This window comes from Lithobates pipiens, unplaced genomic scaffold (genome assembly GCF_037356315.1).
Source record: "Lithobates pipiens isolate NorthernLeopardFrog02 unplaced genomic scaffold, aLitPip1_a1.2 Scaffold_18, whole genome shotgun sequence".
Classification (NCBI taxonomy): Eukaryota; Metazoa; Chordata; class Amphibia; order Anura; family Ranidae; genus Lithobates; species Lithobates pipiens.
The window spans coordinates 116,830,379-116,847,627 of NW_027507758.1; the positions used below are offsets into that span (position 1 = coordinate 116,830,379).

Here is a 17,249-nt window from a genome sequence, read left to right on the forward strand (position 1 = left end):
ACTACCATGGCGCTGCTCAGCTCTCCGCTAGTTCATTGTCTGTTCCCGTTATTGTGCAACTTCCTGCCACTACAATGTACAAAAAGACGGCCTGCATAGCACCCGCGATCTGCTGATCAAGGGTACAATGCTTTCCAGGCTCCTAGTTAAAAAAAAAAAAAAAAAAAAAGGATCTTAATGGTAAAATATGCAGCCTGCCGTTGCAAATAACTTAGCTCAGCTGCCTGGCTGTCTCTGGCTCCAATATTATGAATTACTTTTACTGCAGTTATCATAAACAACATCCCCCACCAGGACTTAAACAACCTATAGATGTCATTTTATTTCCTTCCACCATGGAAGGTCAATGGATGGAATCCCTCACACGGACTATTGTGTTCTGCCAGCAACAATCACTGCTGGCGGCTATAGCCGGTGGCAGTGATCACATGAAACAAAATCCAACAGGTTAGTTGTTCTAAATTTGATCGATGGATCGACTTCAGTACAACCTGTCTCCCCATAGATGGATCGAATCTCAGCTGGTCCCTGCTGAACCAGCTGTGATTCTATACATCTATGGCTGGCTTTATAGTTCATTTTCCTGCACTGCTGAGATCTGCACCAAACAGCCTTTTCTGTAAACATTCACCTTAATCTCTGGGGTAGAAGCTACACAGGGAACATCTTGGTGGAGTAACATGGTGCACCCATATCCAGGGTGTAACATGCTACAGAGGAAGCAGCCCCATGTACCCGCCAATCCTCTGCTGTGACAGCGACCAGGGGGATCTTCCCCCTCCCCCACTCACTGGCAATTTTTTTTTTTTTTTTTTTTTTTTAAAGATACAGCATTGCAGGACCAGATCTGCAGGTCACAGGTGCAATGCTTTAGGCTTCATGTTCACAGGACGTTATTTAACCTGCAGCTAGAAACCGACATCTAAAAACATCAGTTTACCAGCAGCAGTGTACATGAGGCCTTATAGGCTGCAAGTAAAAAAGGTGAACCTTAGGGTTTGGAAAGGGGGTGGGGACAGCCATGACACCCAAAGGAGCATTACCGCATTATAAATGCAGTTACTCTGCCCACATTAGGGAACGCTCGTGGATGCACTCCCATCACACGGTGCCCACATTAGGGAACGCTCGTGGATGCACTCCCATCACACGGTGCCCACATTAGGGAACGCTAGTGGATGCACTCCCATCACACGGTGCCCACATTAGGGAACGCTCGTGGATGCACTCCCATCACACGGTGCCCACATTAGGGAACGCTCGTGGATGTACTCCCCATAACACGGTGCCCACATTAGGGAACGCTCGTGGATGTACTCCCATCACATGGTGCCCACATTAGGGAACGCTCGTGGATGTACTCCCATCACACTGTGCCCACATTAGGGAGCGGTCATGGATGTACTGTATTTAGGCCTGCAACGATTATTTTCATAATCGATTGGTTAGCCGATTATTGTTTTGATTAATCGGTTAATAACCTTGTGTGCTGTATAATTTAGTTAATATGTAAAATCTAAAAATATATATTTTTTTTTAAAAAGGCAATTTGTTCTTAAATATCTCTATGCAGCGGTAAATATAACCAACTATATATTTAGAGAGCAAAATCTCTAAACCACTCTGAGAATGACAGGCAGAAGAGATATATACTGTATACACTATTGGAGGAGGTATATACTGTATACACTATTGGAGGTTGAATCTGGTAAATATTAGAGCTGCACGATTCTGGGAAAAATGAGAATCACGATTCTTTTGCTTAGAATGAAGATCACGATTCTCAAACTGTTTAATACGAAAAATTTACAGGCAGGGTATCGCAGAGTATTGGCAGGAAGGGTATTGGCAGGGTATGGAGGGATGGCTGCTTCCATCTCTGGATCTCTCCCCTCCACTGTACAGGTTAGTACAGAGGGGGAGAGAGGAACCGGCATCATGACATGACGCCGGTTTGTTTGACATTCGTTTTAAAACAAAGCTAAAAACAAGTGAAAATCTAAAGCAACATTCTGTCATTCAGCGAACATACAAAGATTTTTCATATGAATATTCTCATTTTAAAATTGATCCGTGTGACCAGCATAAAAAAGGTACACACCTATGCAGTTTGCTTTTTATCTGTTTCTACACTGCTTTTTGCTGCATGTTAAGTACAGTATAGAGTGCGCCAATGGCAAGAAAGTAAACTTCTGCCTCTACAAGTCCCATGAGGCATTGCTCCTCACACATTCATAAGGTCTCAGGCACTTACTGACATGTATGGAGGGTGTACTGAGCTGTATGTGTGCTGCACTGTATTTCCTGATATGTAAACAATGCATTCTGTATGCAGGGGCTGGCCGATTATAAAAAAAAGTAATCAATTAGTTGTCTGAGCCCTAACTGTATTCCTATCACACTCTGGGTGAAGCCTAGAATATGATGATTGCTTGGATGACCAATATACAACAAAGCCTATGTGACCAGCACTGCAGGGATCCACTTATAAGGCCAGAGCTTTATTCAATCGCATCATGTGTGAGTGCAGCATTCTGGAGACCCCTTTGTCAGGCATGCGATATGCAAGATTGGGGGACACGCGACTTCAAAATGTTGTGCTTATACTAGCAGTAATGTGATTGCTGAAATAAAAGTCTGGACTTGTAGATGATCCCTGGTGTGCTGGTGACATCGGCTTTCTACATTGGTGAAGGAGGAAGAACACCGGAGGGTTGACTTAGTGGTGTGCTCCCGTACACACCGCTACACCTCCTCCCAGCTCATGGAATAACATGCACAAGTTTTATGCCCAACATTGAGCCGAGTGGCAAGGAAACAAATAAGGACAGTTTCAGCATCGCGGAAAGCGTTTTGGCAAGTTTGTAAAAAGCAGGAGCATTGGGCTGCCTTGCCCCGGTAGTCTTAAGGCCTTATGTCCCATTTGTTTACTTCACACACTGCACTGGCGTTGGCTACAGAAAAGAGAAGTAGGACATACAGGACTTTTCCCCCACTGCAGTACGTTGCAGTGCACTACACCGAATCACAACCCACAAACATGAATGGAATGTCATTTTGTGGCATTCCAATAAAGTTGATAAAAAAAGAAGAAAAAGTAAACAGTGCAATGTGCTGCAATCTATACACACCAGCGGCTGCTGTTATGACGCTGCTCTCCGACAACAAGCCCAGTGTTGGGTGTGCAGAACACAAAACAACAACTAGAATCTTCCCAGTCATTGGGTATAGATCAGTGATGGCGAACCAGATATTTTTGAGCTACATTTCCCATGATGCTCATGCATGCTGCAGTGTAGTGGAGCATCATGGGAAATGTAGTTGAAAACATCTGGGGTGCCAAGGTTCACTATCACTGGTATAGATCCTCGAGGCATGGCAGGATTTCTGGTCCACCAACCCATACAGGTCACTGGCCACATCAGCAGTTTCTGGCCACCAATGAACACTTTGATATCCAGTCCCTCAGCAGCCAATGGGCTTTATAGTTTTCTTCAGAGGGGTTACCAGCCCACAGGGGGGGGGGGGGGGGGTGACACTATGCTATGACATGCAGTTCCTCAGAAGCTAGTGGACGGAGCATGCTGGGATTTCTTGTTCCTCAGCACCCGGGGGGGGGGGGGGTCACACAGTGTGCTAGGACTTTGGGTTCCTCAGCAGCCACAGAACCCCAAGGACTTACTTCTGATTCCTCAGCCCCCCCCCCCCCCCATGGGGGGGGGGGGGGGAGGGGAATGCTGAGATTTCTGGTTCCTCAGCTCAGCAGCCAGACGAGCCCAGGAGTTCTGATCCCTTGGTTCAGCAGCTGGAGGGCCCCCAGGCACGCTCGAACATTGGCTCCCCAGATTAGAGCGCTCAGGGAATGCTGAGTTCTATAGCTTACCAGACTCAACAGAAGGGCCCAAAGGCATGCTGAGTCTTTTGGCTCCTCAGCTCAAGAGGCAGGGGGCCCAAAGACTTCTTGGGGCATCTGCCTCCTCAGTTGGAGGGCCCTAGAACATGCAAGGACTTGTACCCAAGTGCTGGAGAACCCCATGGCAGGCTGCACTTGTGGATCTTCATTAAGTAAAAGGCCCCAGAGCACACTGGGTCTTCTTGTTACTCAGCGCAGCAACCAGGAGACTCAGACCCTGCTGGGACTTGTGGTTCATCAGTACTGAAGAGCCCATGGAATGCACTGAAAGTCCCTAGAACAAGCTGGGACTTGGGGTTCCTCAATCCAGGAGGGGCCTCACGGCATGCTGGACTTTTGGTTCCTCAGTCCTGGGGGGCCCCATGCCATGCTGGACTTTTGGTACCCAAGTCCTGGGGGGGGGGGGCCTGGCAAACTTAGTTTTTTAGTTCCACAGCGACATGAGCCATGAAGCCCAGAGCACACTGGGACTTGTGATACCTTATTGCTAGAGGACCCCACAACATAATGCACTTGTGGAACCTCATTAAGTAAAAGGCCACTGAGCACGCTGGGACTTGGGGTCCTTCCAGGACTGAGGTACAAGGCACATTGGGTTTCCTTGTTACTAGTGCAGCAGCCGGGAGGCTCAGAGCCTGCTGGGGCTTGTGGTTCCTCAGTACTGGAGAGCCCATGGAATGCACTAAAAGTCCATAGAACAAGCTGGGACTTGGGGTACATCAATCCAGGAGGGACCTATTGGCATGCTAGATATGGGGTACCTCAGTCTTTAAGGGGCCCCATGGCATGCTAGACTTTTGGTACCTCAGTCCTGGAGAGCCCCATGGCAAACTGAGTTTTTTTAGTTCCTCCGAGCCACAAAGTTCAGAGCACGTTGGGACTTGTGGTACCTTAGTGCTGGAGGACCCCACAGCACGCTGGGACTTGTGGAACCTCATTAAGTAAAAGGCCCCAGAGCACACTGAGACTTGGGGCCCCTCCAGGACTGAGGTACAAGGCACACTAGGTCTTTTAATTACTCAGGAGGTTCAGAGAATGGTGGGACTTGTGGTTCCTCAGTACTGGAGAGCCCATGTAAATTGACTAAAAGTCCCTAGAAAAAGCTGGGACCATGGCATGCACTAAGAGGCCCCCTGAGCCTGCTGGGACTTATGGTACCTCAGTACCAAGCTTGGTGTGTGGTACCCGTGTCCTGAAGGGGCCCCATGGCACACTGTACTTGTGATTCCTCATTAACTAAAAAGCCCCAAAACAAGCTGAGGCTTGTGGTACCCCAGTCCTGAGGGGGGAACCCGCGGTATCCCAGTCCTGAGGGGGGAACCCGCGGTATCCCAGTCCTGAGGGGGGAACCCGCGGTATCCCAGTCCTGAGGGGGGAACCCGCGGTATCCCAGTCCTGAGGGGTCTACATTGCTCACTGGCACTTGTAGTTTCTCAACACATCATACATGAAGCCTAGAGCCTGTTGGGACTTGTGGTACCTCAGTCCCCGGGATCTTTTGGTCCCTCAGCAGAGCAGGCTCACATCACTATCTAAGTACTAGACATGGCATACACTAAAAGGCCCCCCCAGAGGAAGCTGGGACTTGTGGTCCCTCAGTCCTGGGTCCCCATAGCACACTGAGCCTTGGAGTTCCTCAGCCATGACGCCCAGGGCCTGCTGGGACTTGTAGTTCCTCAGTCCTGGAGAGCCCATGGCATACACTAAAAGGCCTCCCAGAACCTGCTGGGACTTGTAGTTCCCCCTGCCCCCCTCCTCACCGTCAGCCTCGGCCCGGACCAGCAAGGACATCCCCTTCAGCCTGTCCACGTAGGTGGAGGAGACGTGTCCGGTGCCCCGGTCGTCCCATTGTCGGTCCTCGTTCAGAGTGTAGACCTTCACCCTCCGCCTGGTGTCGGACATGATGGCGCACTCCTCCTCCCCCCGGCTCGGCTCTATTCCCGGCTCCCCCCGCCGCCGATCATGGCTGCCGGTATCAGTGCGGGCGATTCCTCGGCGAACTCCTTCCCCAGCCTCCTCCGTCCTGCTCTTCGATCACACCGCCGCCATCTTGTAACCCGATTCTCTCCTTTCTCTTCCTCCAACGAGAAATGGAACAGGTTGGACCGGCTGGCTTGGCAGGGGCTACGGTGTCGCTCGGGGGCCAAGAACGTCCCCCGTGACGTCCGCCGAACGATGAGCGCCGGCAGGGGGCGCTATCGTCATCCCAGGCTACAGGAAGGAGGGGAATCCGCAGAGGACATGTTTAGTGTGGGAACAGGACCTCTCACCTCTATACAGGCACTGTGCTGAGCCATAGAGGAGCTGGGCCCCCCCAACACTGATCATGGACTATACCCACATCATCTCATCAGATATGGCATACATATAAGTGTCACTAACTTCAAATAATGTATAATAAATTCTAAAGCAGACCTTTACCCTCAGGGCCCATACCTACCAGCGCAGTTTTTTTCTTTGTTTGTTTGTTTGTTTTCTTTTAACCCCTTAAGGACTGAGCCTCTTTCTGAGATTTGTTTACAAGTTAAAAACAGTTTTTTTTTGCTAGAAAATTACTTAGAACCCCCAAACATTATACATTTTTTTTCCTAACAGCCCAGAGAATAAAATGGCGGTCAATGCAATACTTTTTGTCACATCGTATTTACGCAGCGGTCTTACAAGCACACTTTTTTTTGAAAAAATTCACATTTTTAAATAAAAAAATAAAACAACAGTAAAGTTAGCCCAATTTTTTTATATTGTGAAAGATAATGTTACGTCAAGTAAATTGATACCCAACATGTCACGCTTCAAAATTGTGCCCGCTCATGGAATGGCATCAAACTTTTACCCTTAAAAAATTTCCATAGGCAACATTAAAAAAAATTCTACAGGTTGCATTTTTTGAGTTACAGAGGAGGTCTAGAGCTAGAATTATTGCTCTTGCTCTACCGATCGTGGTGATACCTCACATGTATGGGCGCTACTTACGTATGCATTCACTTCTACGCACAAGCTCGTTGGGATGGGGTGCTTTAAACATTTTTTTTTCCTTATTTTTTTTTTTATTTTTATTTTTTTTACACGGTTTAAAAATAAAAATAAAAAATGGGTCACTTTTATTCCTATTACAAGGAATGTAAACATCCTTTGTAATAGAAAAAAACCGTGACAGGTCCTCTATATGAGATCTGGGGTCACAAAGTCATCAGATTTCATATTTGGATCTAAATGCAATAAAAGAAAAAAATAAAATAAAGGATTTTTGTCATTTGAGAAAAATGACAACAAAAAAGGTGCCTTTAAGACGTATGGGCGGAAGTGACGTTTTCATGTTGATTCCGCCTCGCTGCCGACGGCTCTGGTAAGCGGCGGAGGGGGGGGGGGGGGTGGCCACTCTCCTGCTGATAACGGTGATCACGCTGTGAATCCGCCGCAAAGACCAGCATTATCGTAAACAAGACCGCCGACTCAAAAGATGAATACCTTGGTTGTGGCAGCAGCTGCTGCCGTTACTGAGACAACCATCTTTAAAGTTCCGACGTATATATGTAGGAGCCGATCGGTAAGTGGTTTTAGTGCATCTTGTGTTTTTAATGTGTTACTTTAAAATTGAATGCAATGCGTTTCATGCCAGCTCCCATGGGTACAATTTTTTACATGACCAAAAAAAAAAAAAAAAACACAAACTTACAAATAAATAACACATTGGTACATTTTTGCTGCATTTCCAATTGACTATAATAGAAGACATCTTTTTGGTGTGTTTTTCAAACAGGGCACAAAAGATATAGCAAACCAGATTATTTTTTGTAAACAGCGCACAGATTCGCGCCTATTATTTTCAGCCAAGGAAGCTTCCATCTTGACCTTTGCTTGATCTGCAACTGCCATGATGCTTCCATGTGTGATCAGTTAGAACACCGGTCATTTGATGGTTTGACAGTTTGGGTGAGAGTACAACCAATGTGACAGTTAGCATTCCCAGCATGGAGACAAAGAAGAATGGCGGCACATCCAGAAACAAAACAATTTATTAAAACTCATCATGCCTTGAATGTAACCACTTTTTATTTTTTTCAAACCAGTAAATTGATGGGGTTAGTTCTGCTCTAAGGGCCAGTTCACACCACATACAGTCCATCCAATGCGTTTTTTTTTTTTTCTGAATCAAAAATGCATGGAAAGTACATTATATGGTTTCCAATAGCATAGTTCTCACTGGTGCAGTCAGTTCCAGTGCACTCCAGAAAAGTACAACATGCTACATTTTTCCTGGACTGTACTGGAACACAGTAAAACTCATCAAAAATGTATCAGACCCCAGTACAGAAGGGAAAAAGAAGAAAAAAACAAAACAAAAAAACACACAACACCAGGAGAAAATAAGAAAAAGCACCCGGGAACATAAAAACACACCGGAAACGCACATGCAGAAACACATCCAGAATGCTTTTTGTGTGTTATGAACTGGCCCTGAGTCTGGATTCACACCTATGCAGTTTTATTGCTTTTTGCAGATTTGCACGGCAGTCCATTTATCATGGTTTCCTATGGGACACGTTCTGTAGTACAAAACTACAAATGCAAAAAGCACAAAAAATGCATAGGTGCGTTTTCGGCTACATTCCAGATGCTTTTTTTTTTCCCCATTTTGTCTTCACTGTACTGGGGTCTGGTGTGTTTTTTGATGCATTCCAGTGCGTTTCTTCTTTCCAGTACAGTATAGTGCAGGAAAAATGCAGCATGTTCTACTTCCTTTTTTCTGGAACTGGAAAGCCCTGGAACTATCCGCACTGGTGTGAACTATGCCATTGGAAACCATGTAACCTACTTTCTATTATTTTTGATGCAGAAGAAAAAAAAAAAAAACACCGAACTGCATGTGATGTGAATTGGCCCATACAGCTTCCAAAGACAGTTCACGCTGGTGTGGTTAGTGCCAGAGCATTCAAGCTCCAAAAAAAAAAAAAAATGCATTTTCCTAGTGCTGCACAAGCACTTAAAAAATAGTTCCCTTAAGGGCTGGTTTACACCACAAAAACACACTCCAGGTGCATTCCCAGATGCATCTCTTCAAGCACATTTTTGATGCATTCTGGTGCGTTTTGGATGCATTCCAGATTTTATTTTATTTATTTCACTATAATGGGGTCTGGTGTGTGCAGGGTTTTTTTTTTATGCGTTCAAGTGCATTTTGGTGCATTCTTTTTATGAATTTTAAAGTGTTCCAGTGCAGGAAAAATGCAGCACGTCATACTTTTAGCACAGCAAAAGCACATTGGTGTGAACAGGGCCTGTCAGTTTTTCCGTTGGATCCGATCGGACCCCTCCATTCACCTCTATGGACCGGCAGGTGTAAACAAACGTGTGTCCATTTACACCAACCTACTTCCAATCTGATCGTTTCTGCAAAAAAATAAATAAAAAAATAAATAAATTGAAGGGGATCAGTCGTCCCTCATCTAGGAGGATTGGATCACAGGGCAGTCGGGTGTAACAGGACATTGGAGTCCATTTTCCACCCACCAGTCCATAGAGCAGAGCTCTGTCCAGATTCACTCTGCATAAACTGAGCAGGCATGGACCTGTCATCCACCCGCTCTGCTCCGATCAGCAGACAGATCCCCTGCTTATCATAACACCTCGTGTAAAAGAGGCCTTAAAGTGGAAGTAAACCAATAGATTTAACAGTTTAAAAAACAAAAATAGCTACATTTCCGAAAACATTTCCAAACAGTTTAACCATCCAATGGCTGATGTCATAACTGATCACATGTGTAGCATCATAGCAGTTGAAAATTAAGACCCCTTTCACACCACGCCGCCCATAGCGTCGTTGGTAAAACGCCGCTATTTTTAGAGGCGTTTTACCGTCGGATTTGCGGTGCATTTCGGCCGCTAGCGGGGCACTTTTACCCCCCACTAGCGGCCAAGAAAGGGTTAAAATTTCCGGCAATATGCCGCAATAGCGGCATTTTGCCGGCTGTATTACAGCGCTGCCCCATTGATTTCAATGGGGAGCAGCGGTAAACACACCACTCCACCACTCCAAAGAAGCTGCTGGCAGGACTTTTTCCGATGTCCTGCCAGCACACTGCTGCAGTGTGAAAGCCCTGGGGCTTTTACACTACAGACAATGGTGCAGCTTTTTTAGGGCGGATCGCAGACGCTATTTCTAACGCTATAGCACCTGCAAAACGCCCTTGGTGTGAAAGGGGTCTAAACAGAGGCTAAGATGGTGGATTCCTTGGCTGAAACCAATAGCAGGGTTTACCTCCACTGTAAGGTTGTGTTGCCATGCCTCCATCCCCCCCCCCTTCCTCTTACAAATGGACTTTAAAAAAAATAAAAATACTTATCCGTGCTGCAAAGCAGCACTCGTCATTTCTCGACTAGGCAACAATTCCTCCCCAGCCCCTGCGCAGATGTGCCACAGGGCTCCGGTCCTCAGAGAGACCTGCAGCACATCTGCACATGCACCGCACAAAGCCTGCTACCAGGAAAGTCCAAAACCTTACCGGTCATTGCACATTTAATATTCATTTGCAATGTGCCTTTGAACTTGTTGGGAAATTGCACAAGTCAGTTCCATAAGGCTTCATGCACATGGCCATACTGCATGCTTTACACAACCACATACAGCCTTCCTTTTCTAATGCACCTGGCTGTATGGGGCACAAGTGGGTGCCAGGAATGTCAGTACACAGGCTCTGAATGCTATTTGGCCCCTGTTAAGCCACGTGCATGAGGCCTAACACAGTCCTCACTCCTGCCATGTCCTAGTCCTCTCCTCTTCTTAAAGAGATTGTAATTAATGTGCTGGTCCAGCTCCTCTGCCCCCACCTCACCACATAACATTTTATGCAGCTGCTGAGAAAGGAAACAGAGGAATAGTAGGGTATCACTTGAGTGACAGTTCTGAGTCTGCTGGGGCTGCTGACCCTTATCGATTAGATAAGACCCTGTATGGATGCCCAAGTATTCGCTGTGCTCGGAAGCCCAAATAAAAGCAATAGGAGGCTGGCAGCTCCAGTAGATATTCGTGGCTGCTCACATGTGTAAAGCACTTAGGATTACCAAGTCTAAAGCCTTGCGCACACGGTATGACTGTTAGCCAACAGATCGTCTGATTCTTGTCAAAAGGGGCGTGTGCGAGGAGCTTGTCTTGCATACCAACGTTACACAATTGTCATGCAACAAATATGAACGTAGTGACGTACGATGAGGAATTTCAGCTCGAGCGCCACCCTTTGGGCCCCTTCTGCTAATTTTGTGTTTGGTGAGCATGGATTCCGAGCATGTGTTTTTGTACTTTCGACTTTTGTGTGACAGATTAGTGTACTGACCATACGAAAATCTGATGTCAAATCGCCATCCGCCAAAAATTTACTAGCCTGCCATCCAACATTTGTTGGCCAAAAGTTGGACAAACAGGAGCGTACTAACGGTAAGATTTTAGGAAAACAGTCTGTCAACAGGCAATCCCCTGCCAACAATCGAACCGTGTGTATGAGGCTTTAGGGATGGTCAATAAGTTAGACTAAAACCCATGAAACCATTCTGCCACAGGATCCGAGGCAATGACACCTTGATCAAGGTGCTAATCTGTGCAGAGGAGACACAGAAAGGTTCAAAGAGATGAAGCTGGGAGGGAAACAGACTTGACATCTCTAAAAACTACCTCCTGTTCCCAAGTATCTGTGATGCAAGCTGTTCAAGTGTCTGCAAAGGCTTAAAAAATGTCCTCCCACTTTAGAAAGTGAGGTTGCACCCTCATGCTGAAGAGAGGTGGGTGATCCTGGGGATTCAGGCTCTGCAGGTGGACTTTTTTTGTTAACCTCCAGCAAGGGATAAGCCTTTTAAAACCGTCTGAGGCTTCTTAGATTGAAGCAGATGGGTGTACTTGCTACTTTGTGGCATCTTTGAGAAACATCTCTTCAGATCTACCTTAGATGCCAAGCGAAGCAAGCGCCTCTATCACTGGCTTCACAGTCTAACACTTTAGCCAAAGTGGTCTTCACATGTAAACTGAAAGGAGACTCATGTCAGATCAGCCACAGCTAAGAGTAAAGAACAGTACCTAAGTTCCCCATGATCAAGTCACTCTTTGACGAAACGTACGTCGGGAGGGAGGCGTGCTGACGCTATTGCTGTCTAGAACGGGTGTTTGCAAGCCGGCTGGCGTTCCTCTTATGCGCTTTTATTGGTTTCAATAATGTAAGTGCAATACTTTTTGCTACAATAAATTGTTTTTATTGATTCACACTATGGCGAGTTCTCTTTTTCTACTGCGATTATGACCATTGGGTGCTTATCTGCCGATCGAGTTGCGATCTCTTGGCTTGGTCTCGGTGCACTCATAGTCAGCTTCTGCCATTGTCTATCTGATGTCGGGATGCTGATCTCACAATACAAGGCTTTTCACTGCTTGCCATCTGGTAAGTGCATATGTTGTGTGGTGGAGGTTCACATGCATTGGTGTTTTGTCTGCACAGAAGGATTTTATCAAGTTATCACCTTCAGATATTTCACTGGATTTTAGTCCATCATCCTCCTGAATTTGAGTACTGGTTATTTATCACGGATTATACACAATTATAATACTCATTTCTTATTATAGTGATTATTTGGTCTAATATTTTTTTATTATATGTTTTATTGTAATTTCATTGCGCAGCTTTTTTTCTATTTTTATGATCACAGTGTTTGTATATATCTTACAAGTTGAGCTGCAGCTATATTTTGACTATATTGAATTTTTAGCGTGGTATTTCACTCTTCTACTAAAAGACCAGTACCTGCCAGAGCTCTAGAGAGGGTCTGCAACCACTTTTTAGTGGGATCCACTGGGATGGCAGTCGCATTACAAGAGTACACGGAAGAATCCACAGTGGAGATGGACCTCCAGAAGTCCTCTACAAATGGTTACAAGACCAAAAGGTGTTTGGAGGGAGGAAAACCTTGTAATAATGTTTCCAATCTCCATAGAGGAAGACTAGGAACATTTGTTTCCTGGATCTATTATAGATATGAGGTTAAAAAAAAAAAAAAAAAAAAAAAAAAAGGGCCACCTGGACATGGCCAAAGTGCAGTATACGGTGTAAAATACATCTGTTGTGGCTCCTGTGCGTCACGGCGGCAGAATTTTTATTTTTTTTCAGAAGTGCATTACAGAAAATGCCATGTGCGCATAACCTCTGCTTGTAATCATGAATAATAAGTCTATTTTTCATAATTCTGTTGTCAAAATTTGTTTACCACAGTAAATAATGCTTATTTTACTGTCTGAACACCCCCTCCCCCCCCAACACCTGCCACAGCACCCTCCTTCAACCAGCATCACTGCACCCCCACCACGTATCATGCAACTTTTTTACAGTTACCCCCCCAATCACAGTACCTGTCATCTCACCCCCATCACCGACGAGGCCCTTGCAAAAGGAGGTTGGAGATAACTTGGAATATCATTTCAATACGGTTTGAAAGAAATCAGTGAAGCCCTTGCAAGGAAGGCAGGAGGAGCCTTCCAAGCCCATGTAAGCCGATTTGGAAGACACCTATAATAAGGCCTTTGCAAGGGAAGTGGGAAATACCTGGTAAAACCTTTGTAAAAGGATCCGGAGGACATCACTAAAGCCCTTGCAAAGAGGTAGGATATATCTTATAAGAAACTTTCAAAAAGACCTGAAAGACATCAGTGAGGCCCTTGCAAGGAAGGCCGAAGATATTTGCCCTGAATCCTTAAGGGTGACCCAGAAGACACCCTCATGGCTGCCACAAGGGAAGCAGGAGCTGCCATCCAAGAACTTTGCAAGGTGACCTAGAAGACACCTGCTAGGCCCTTGCAAGGGAAGTGGGAGCTACTTTCCAGGACCCTTGCAGTGTACACCAGAAGACGCCTGGAATGCCCCTTGTAAGGGAGGTGAGGGACACTTGCCAAGACCGCTGCAAAGGGACCTAGAGGAAATCAGTGAGGCCTGTAAAAGGGAGGTCACCTTTTAAGACCCTTGCAATAGAACCTGAAATACACCAATCAGTATGGCTCTTGTAAAGGAGATAGGAGGAACCTACCAAAAGTCTTGCAAAGAGACCTAGAAGAAACCTGATTGGCCCTTGCAAGGGAGGAGGGAGACATCTGGTAAGATCTTTGCAATGGGACCGGAAGGACATCTGCAAGGCCCTTTCAAGGAATGTGGGCGACACCTTGCATGACCTGAAGGACATAAACAGTGAAGCCTTTTCCGGGTAGAACAGAGAATCTACCATGGCTCTTGAAAGACTACCTAAAAAGACACCTGCAAGGTAGGCAGGAGTTACTTAGGTAGGTAGGTGGTAGTTACCGGACAAAAAACTTTTCAAGATGTCCTAGAAGAGGGAGCTACCTGCAACCACCATTGCAAGCCGACACTGAAAAGGCCTGAAAGAGGTGGGTGGCACCTTCTTAGTAAGGCCCTTGCAAATGACCCCTGTTAAGACCCAAGGTGACATCTCTGTCATTGAACCCCTTGTGCCAAACATCTACCACTTCACCCCATCATCCAGTATCTGTCACAGCCCCCCCACCCAACACCTCTCATTGCACCCCTTTCACCTGGCATCTCTATCTCTGAACTCTTCTCCCCCACCCATAAACATCTGTTCCTGCAATCCTCTTCACTCATCTGTCATTTTGGTCATGACACCCCCCTTCACCTAGCATCCCTGTCAATGACTCACGCAGCATCTCTGTCAATGAACCCCCTTCACCCAGCATCTCTGAAACTGCACTGTATTTACTTTTTCTACTATTTTCTGTTACTGCACCCTCTTCACCTAACTTTTTTCTGAATGAAATGGAAACATCTTGGCGGTCTTGGGACACATTCACCCTAGTAAGTCATCCTGATTGCAATTTTTTTTTTTGTTAGAACTTTATTGAAACCTCACAGATGACATTTTATTGAGTTCCATTGCATGGTGCAAGCAGCACCCAAGCTGTTAATACAGTGTGAGCAGGGGCACCTAGAACAGTGGGACGTATCCACCCAGTGTCTAGAATCAGACTTGTTGCAACATCATGGCAGTAAGGCAGCCTTATGCCAAAGGTTTGAGGCCAAGCCTCAGGTACTCACAAACCCAACCACTTATAGCTGGTGAGGGTTGAATGCTGAAGGTGACTGCAGTCACTGCTAGCAGCAGTAGAAAAGGACCACTGATCTGAGTTTCATGTAGCTCTTTGCAATGCAGGAGCATCAGTAGGGAGATGCTTCTCCATGTTGAAAGGCAGAAAAGAGATCCCGGAGAACAAGTGTGATGCTCCACCCAGCTGATGTCAGCCCCTTCTGCAGTAAGGACCATCTGAATGTAGGGATTTTTTTTCTCTTTAAAGTGCTCGGCAAGCTGAATTATTGTCAGCAGAGACAGGGTAAACTTTGAGGCAATGCCATTGGTTCTGGACTTGGAAAATGCTCTACTGTTAATTTGTTACAAGAACAGGGTCTGGAAAGCACCTTACATGAAAAACTGAGCCTGAAGATCACTTTCAGACTCCAGTCAACATCCAGTTCAGAGAGGTTAGGTCTCAACACAACAAAAGCTAGGCTGAGAATAATTGCACTGTAACTTACAGGCCAGCTTCAGCAGCAACGTCAAGAATCTGGATTGAGGAAAAGTGCTAGCAATAAATAGGTTTGTTATCCCACAATACAGCTGAAGAAAATACGTCCATCCTCTTCTCACACATACATGCTGGTAGTGGGGGGTGAATTATCTTGGGGTGGTCTACAATTACTTATTTCTTGCTTGCCAGTGTACTGCCCCACCAGTAGGCAGTGGTATAACACAGATGTTTAACACCACCTGTGTCCTCCAATGTACCAAAAAGAATAGTCACTTTTTTGAAAATAAAGATCCTGGTGCCTTAGCTTTTTGTACTGAACATCATGGCACTTTTTATCATGTGCAGAATTTTTATACTAACATGGTTTTCCGTGACTTAAAAATTTATTTAGTTTAGAGACAGCCACCTAACCTAAAGTAGTACGTGACAGTGTTGTTTTTGTACTTTTTTTTTCCTTTTACGGGAGGCTATACCCATGTTTTTACAATTTTGTATGTCATTCATTTCTGCATGCATGAGCTGAAAACAACCTAAAGCGTGAACCTTGGCAATTCAAACTCGGCATATGCTGAGCAAAAGTGGTTGAAAACACTCATACACCCAGTGAAGTGACCGGCCTTAGACGATACAGAGATGAAACCAATTCTCCTACATAGGTTGTACCTGTTTATCTGCTGCATTTCTTCTGTTGATCGTTCTAAAAACAAATGGATCAAAAGGATTTTTTTTCTCAGCCCTAGCATTAAGTGCGGAGATCTGAAGTCGTACAGCACAGATTTCAGTGAATGCAGCCCTGATTGGAGGGAAGGGACACAGCACTCCTCACATAGTACAGGAGAACATGCAGAGCTATGGATATGAATCACAGGCAGTGTACTGGAGCTCTCCCCAGTTATCTATTATGTCTCATCTTTGGGAAAAGTGACTCATGCTGATGGCAGAGGCAGCAGAGGGAAATAACATTCTGTGCTTTGGACAGAGGCAAAGAACACGGTATAGAAGGACGTTCTTTATTCATATTTCCCACCTAATCAAACTCCACCCCACCTGAAAACGAAAATAAATAAATAAAATAAAAAAATAACACGCCACAAGACACATGTAAAAATTAAGTACAAACCATTTAATAGTTTAGCAGCGATTTAAAATAGATTATATACAGAATATACATCCAGAATACAAAATGTTCATTTATACTGACTGACAGCAGCTAAAGTTTCCGGGTCTGATTTACAATGAAGAGTTGTCATTTTCCATAGTAATACTATTTTTATCACTGAGAGTTTGGGTCACAGTACTAGCTGGAGACTGAAGAACTTTTCTAGACAACCTCATTCTCCCATCAGTTGGATCTCGACCAAAATATTTCACCTGTTCAAGAAAAAAAAGAATGGGGAAAGGAATAGGGGAAAGGAATAGATCAAAAATAATGAACACAGAAAGACAGCACACAAATATATACAATGGCACTAAGTATGTTGAGTTATTTTAGGGGGACAGCAAATTTACACTGTTATACAAGCTGTACACTCAGTACTTTAGTGTAATTTCTTCAGTGTTGTCACGTGAAAATATATAATAAAATATTCACAGAAATGTGAGGTGTGTACTCACTTTTGTGATTATAAAGATCTATCTCTATATAGATATCTACACACACCATTCCATTGTGGTTGTATAGAGCGTCCGATTAGTACAGATCAGACAGGGGTTCTCGGTCACCCTATGCACCCTGTGGCCAGCTTAAGGATG

General features: G+C 45.2%; 2 protein-coding genes across 5 annotated transcripts in view; both read right to left on the reverse strand.

Moving 5' to 3' along the window:
* Nucleotides 1-6,019, reverse strand: part of PPP4R3B (protein phosphatase 4 regulatory subunit 3B) — a 61,319-nt gene extending 55,300 nt beyond the window's left edge. For all 4 annotated transcript variants that reach the window (XM_077486041.1, XM_077486040.1, XM_077486039.1 and 1 more), the window contains exon 1: nt 5,674-6,019. In XM_077486041.1, coding sequence (XP_077342167.1) covers nt 5,674-5,815 — 142 coding nt within the window. In that variant the 5' untranslated portion in view covers nt 5,816-6,019. The remainder of the gene's footprint in view (nt 1-5,673) is intronic.
* Nucleotides 6,020-16,599: 10,580 nt separating this feature from the next.
* The window catches only part of PNPT1 (polyribonucleotide nucleotidyltransferase 1), an 89,937-nt gene continuing 89,287 nt past the window's right edge, over nt 16,600-17,249 (reverse strand). Inside the window, exon 28 of the mRNA XM_077486042.1 lies at nt 16,600-16,868. Within this exon, the coding sequence (XP_077342168.1) occupies nt 16,728-16,868 (141 nt within the window). The 3' untranslated portion in view covers nt 16,600-16,727. The remainder of the gene's footprint in view (nt 16,869-17,249) is intronic.